Source organism: Octopus bimaculoides, chromosome 4 (assembly GCF_001194135.2).
Source record: "Octopus bimaculoides isolate UCB-OBI-ISO-001 chromosome 4, ASM119413v2, whole genome shotgun sequence".
Lineage (NCBI taxonomy): Eukaryota > Metazoa > Mollusca > Cephalopoda > Octopoda > Octopodidae > Octopus > Octopus bimaculoides.
The window spans coordinates 51,853,793-51,859,326 of NC_068984.1; the positions used below are offsets into that span (position 1 = coordinate 51,853,793).

At 35.6% G+C, this 5,534-nt stretch overlaps 1 protein-coding gene across 2 annotated transcripts in view; it reads left to right on the forward strand.

Moving 5' to 3' along the window:
• LOC106868735 (adhesion G protein-coupled receptor L4) overlaps window positions 1–5,534 on the forward strand; it is a 91,632-nt gene that overhangs the window by 50,556 nt on the left and 35,542 nt on the right. For both annotated transcript variants that reach the window (XM_052967053.1, XM_014914132.2), the window contains exons 17-19: window positions 888–1,002; window positions 3,006–3,052; window positions 4,072–4,192. In XM_052967053.1, the coding sequence (XP_052823013.1) occupies window positions 888–1,002; window positions 3,006–3,052; window positions 4,072–4,192 (283 nt within the window). The remainder of the gene's footprint in view (window positions 1–887; window positions 1,003–3,005; window positions 3,053–4,071; window positions 4,193–5,534) is intronic.

Below are 5,534 nucleotides of genomic sequence, written 5' to 3' on the forward strand. Positions count from 1 at the left end.
TTGCTACTCCAGACTGATGACGAGCAAAGATTCAGAAACATGTCTCTGGATGCAGGCTTAGCTAAGTGGAGGTGCTTGTCTCCCCCTTGTAAACATAAGGACACTGGAAATGTGTCAAGGCTGACAAGAAGTGGTGCTGCTTCCTAGGGCTAAATAGCAGTAGTATTATTCCCTTCATGGGACTGTCACATTAAGTTGACAGCATACAACTATGTTATAGGGCTGTTTTCTTGATATGTGCAAGGAGGGTATAGTGTTGCAAAACTCTATATATGTGGATAGAGTGTCGTGCTATAAGATTGTATGTGTCATTAGAAATAATTGCAGTTTAATCATTCATGTATAGAAGAAAGTATATAGACAACATAACCAATCCTTGAGGCATACCAAAGTATATGTCACAGGAAGCCATGATAGCGGATGTTGTGAAGGAGCAGTCTGATAGGAAACTTGCCAGCCAATAAAATAGGGATGGAGCCCCAAAGTGCACAACTTAGTTAAGAGATTCCCATACCAGATATGAAGACCTTGCTGATGTCGAGGGAAAGAACATTGTTTTCCTGCATGATATACTTGTGGTAAGAGATCACAAAAATACCACGTAGGAGAGAAAGTTCCCAGAAGGCCAGGTATTATGTGAAATGTACTGATTATGGGAAGGAACCACCTTAGAATAGCAAACTGATTACATATTTTATATAACTGTCTAGATTTAGTGGCTTACAACATTTCTGTTTGAATCTTACAAAAACAGTCTCTGGATAAGAACAGACTGTGATAAGAAGGTACCTTCTTAAGGTAGAGATGAGAATAGAAAATCACATTTCTTTCCATTCCAGTTTTGTAGTATGAATCCTATGAATAAACTAAATATGTTTCTATTTTAGGACAAATGAAAACACAAATCACAAAGATCTTCTTTCAGATATTCTAAGTTTCACAATTCACAAAGCAAATTCAAAAAATCTCATAAAAAACATAACTTATCGTCTGAACCATAAGGTAAGTTTATCATTTAATCCATTAGCATTCAGATTATCCTATCTAATGTAGTGCTTTTTCATTCACATTGTTTTTAATTAATCATGCTTCGAAATTTTGATGATGTGACTATACTTTTAGAGTGACATTGAAGGGTATGTGTGATAGGCTTTGGGCTGGATATGGTTTAAATGCTAAAAGGTTCAGTGCTTATATAAGATGGAATGTATCAAAAAGTGTTTAGCCAATCCAATGTTACCTCCAGTGGTCAGTTTGTGATGACTCACCATCTTTCCTATTTGTTCATTTGTTCAGGACAGTTTTTCACTTGTATTCTAGTTTATATTTTGATGTTATCTACCTGAATTTCTTTTTACCTTTTAATCCCTTGTGTTAATTTTTAATATGGTTTCTTAGTTTAAAATACTGGTTCTGTTCAAAGTATCTTAGTTTTCATTATTAAATTACTTTCAATTTTCTTTATGGCCATATATACAAAGGAAATTAAAACAATGATAATATTATTGTATTTACAGACTAAGATACAATGCAAACTCTGAACAATCAGAATAAGTGAAAAATTGAAAAAGTAATATAAAAATTTAAAATATAGGTGCAGGCATCTCTTTCTCCAGAAACAGAGGCATAGAGTGAAGGCCTAGCAACTAATTTTTGTAGAAAAACTCGTATGCTGCTGAAGTTGTCTAAGGATGGCTTGATGTATCCTACAACACAAACTGGAAATAAAAATTGAGAAAGAATATAATCAACAAAAATGTATATTTTTTATTAAAATGTTCAAACTTCTTTCATAGGGCTGTGTTCAAAGACCTCAGCTGCAGATTTCCCATTCTGTAACCCTGCCATATTAGACAGCTGTGAATTATAGTTTGAAATTAGAAGTGATAGTTGTCTTAAAGAGATATATTGTTTGCTCTGCTTTAGCTTGAGTTGGTTGTGTTCAATCCTTTATGTTGTCAATAGTTTAACTAAATGACACAAGTAAACACATTTGTAGTATGTTTACCTCTGGTGTGAGGTAGAAAGATAGGATAAGTGATTTATAGAAAGACTGTTGATTACTAGTAACTACAATGGACATTTTGGTAAACAAAAAAGATAGGATAAGTGATTTATAGAAGAACTTGATTATTAATAACTACAATAGACATTGTGGTAAGCAGTAATCAGTAACTTCTTTCTGAATGAATGACTCATCTTCCCTCTTAATCTACAGAATATCTAGTTGTAACCCAATCCTAACAACTAATGTTGTTTAACACTTTAGCATTCAGATTATTCTGTCAAATGTAATGCTTCTTTATTCAAATTGGTTTGAATTAATCATGCATTATCTCATAACTTTGAGATTTTGATGATGTGATTGTTTATTTATAGAAAAACACTGTAATGTAGGTGTGAGAGGTCAGGTCTGGCAAGTTTGAACAGAAAACAAATAGAATAATTTGGCTTGATATGGTGAGTTTGAATGCTAACGGGTTGACCCTTTGGCATTCAGATTATACTGTCAAACATAATGCTTATTTATTCAAATTAGTTTGAATTAATCATACATTATCTCTCTGCTTCTAGGTTGCAATAGTGCGACATGTTTTTAGAATGACATTATATGGTCAGTGTGAAAGGCTGGATCTGAAACATGTAGAATATTTGGGGCAGATATGGCCAGTTTAAATGCTAAGGGGATAATGTCTTTCTTTTACTCTTTTACTTGTTTCAGTCATTTGACTGTGGCCATGCTGTAGCACCGCCTTTAGTCGAGCAAATCAATCCCAGGACTTATTCTTTGTAAGCCTAGTACTTATTCTATTGGTCTCTTTTGCCGAACCACTAAGTTACAGGGACGTAAACACACCAGCATCGGTTGTTGAGCGATGTTGGTGGGGACACCCAGTGTAATACTTTAAACTCATTTGGTTATTTAGATGATTATGTAGAGTGTATTTTCCAGAAGAGAAAAAATCATAAATGTTAAAACAATTATTTTTTAACTATTTTTTCAGAAACTAACTTCAAATACAAAATGTGCCTATTGGAGTTCTAGTCCAACGTAAGCCACACTGCAAGCTGCAGTTCTATTTTCTTCTTTATTTTTATTTTTTATTTATCTTTTGAAGTCCCCAGTCAGTTCTGACTGAGAAGACTTATGAACAAAACCATTACAGTTTCATTTTTTTTTCATGTATTGTATACTCTGAGTTATATTATCCAATGAGTACATTTATTAAGATAGTAGGATGCAATTTGAATGATATTTGCTACAATATTTAGTAGGTCAAGTGACCACATAAAATCTTCCTTATTGACTCATGTTTTTGCCTCAAGGTACTGAACTACTGATTACGTGGTCATGAGTTTAGATTTTGGTACAAACTTTGTGTTGTGTCCTTAGTTAAGACATATTGATCTCTAAGGAGTTGTTCAGCCTGTTAGAAATTGCAGCTAAATCTTCCTCAAATCATACCCGATGATCTTTAACAAGAAGGATACAATGACTAATGTAATACTAGATATACTGTGTCTGAAAATAAGACAGGTTGATGGAATTTTATTAATCGTAGATCAATTTCGTCAATGGCTGACCTGAATCTATGACAGAAAATACTTGCCCACAGTACTACACAATGGATGATAGGGCTTGGAGTAAAATAAGTAGTTGCAAAACAAACTAGCACATTGTCATGCCATATTGCTTAGAAGGGTCTTTGATAGTTACATAACTGGTCACCCACAAAATGCAATGCCAGCGTGTGGTGAATGTAAGATCTTTGTGTTAGCAGTCAACATTTTTAATTACCAATTAATCTCACAATTGGTTTCAAATTTTGGCACAAGGCCTGATTAATAGATTCCAGTGTTCAACTGGTACTTATTTTATTGACCCTAAAGGATGAAAGGCAAAGTTGACCTCAGCGAAATTTAATTTCAGAATGTAAAGACAGATGAAATGCCACTAAGCATTTTGCCCAGCATGCTAATGATTCTGCCAGTTTTCCACCATAATCTCACTGAAGTGTTTCCTTAAGTTCTTAAATTTTTTTAGCTTCTCTTTTATGGTTCTCTTTGTAGGGATCTTATTGGAGAATGGAAAACAGATGGATGTTTTCGAACTTCATTGAATGAATTTTATACAGAATGTGTCTGCAATCATTTGACCAGTTTTGCTATTTTAATGAGCCACCACCAAGTTGTAAGTGAATCATTTTTCAAAAGAAGTTTCTCATGGTATCAAATCAATTATTATCTAAATAAATAGTGAGTTTGAAATGAATGCTAGTTAAAGATCAGACCTGTCTCCAGTCAGTGTGTCATATTGTTACTGTTTACCTGCTCACATTTCCTTTTAAAACCTTATAATTTTAAACCAGTTACAGCATGGGAGGCACATGTTAGCCACTCAGAAGCACACAAAGACTGTTATATTCACTTAAGCATTATTGTATGTAATATGGTGTCAAAATTTTTATTACTCAAAACTGCAATCCGGTTACAGTTTGGAGAAATGAACCAAACTAACCAAAGCCCTTTGAGTGGATTTGGTAGGCAGAAACTGAAAGAAGCCCAAAGTTCAAAGATCATACTTCACCACCTTTTCCCACACACATGATGGGCTTCTTTCAGCTTCTTATTTCTTTATTGCCCACAAGAAACTAAACACAGAGGGGACAAACAAGGACAGACAAAGGGATTAAGTCGATTACATCGACCCCAGTGCGTAACTGGTACTTAATTTATCGACCCTGAAAGGATGAAAAGCAAAGTCGACGTTCTGAGTTCAAATTCCGCCGAGGTTGACTTTGCCTTGCATCCTTTCAGGGTCGATAAATTAAGTACCAGTTACGCACTGGGGTCGATGTTATCGACTTAATCCCGTTGTCTGTCCTTGTTTGTCCCCTCTGTGTTTAGGGGCCTCATGGAGGCAATGACTAGTGACCGAGACCTTTGGCAATATGCTATGCTTGAGAAGACCTGTCAAGCTAAGTGAAATCATAGTCATGGTCGATGCTGGTGTCACAGAACTGGCACCCATGCTGGTGGCACATAAAAAGCACTTTTTGAGCATTGAGCCTTACAGAGGCAAGGTGACCAATGTTGGTGGCACGTGAAAAGTACCCTTCGAGTGTTGGACCCCATGGAGGCAATGATGAATGACTGAGACCTATGGCATTATGCTGTGCTTGAAGAGAAGACGCATCAAGCCAAGTAAAATTGCAAACATGGCAGATACTGGTGTCATGCAAATGGCAGCTGCGCCAGTGGCACGTAAAAGCACCAATTACACTCTCAGAAGGATTGGCATTAGGAAGGGCATTCAGCCATAGAAGCTATGCCAAAACAGAATGAAGTCTATTGCAACCTTCCAGCTTGCCAGCCCTGATCAAACCATCCACCCTATGCTAGCATGGACAATGGGCATTAAATGACGATATATATATATATATATATATATATATATATATATTGTTGTACTTGGGGATGGTCATATTGCCAGTTTAGCCAATAAAAACACACGCACTGTATATTTGGTGTTA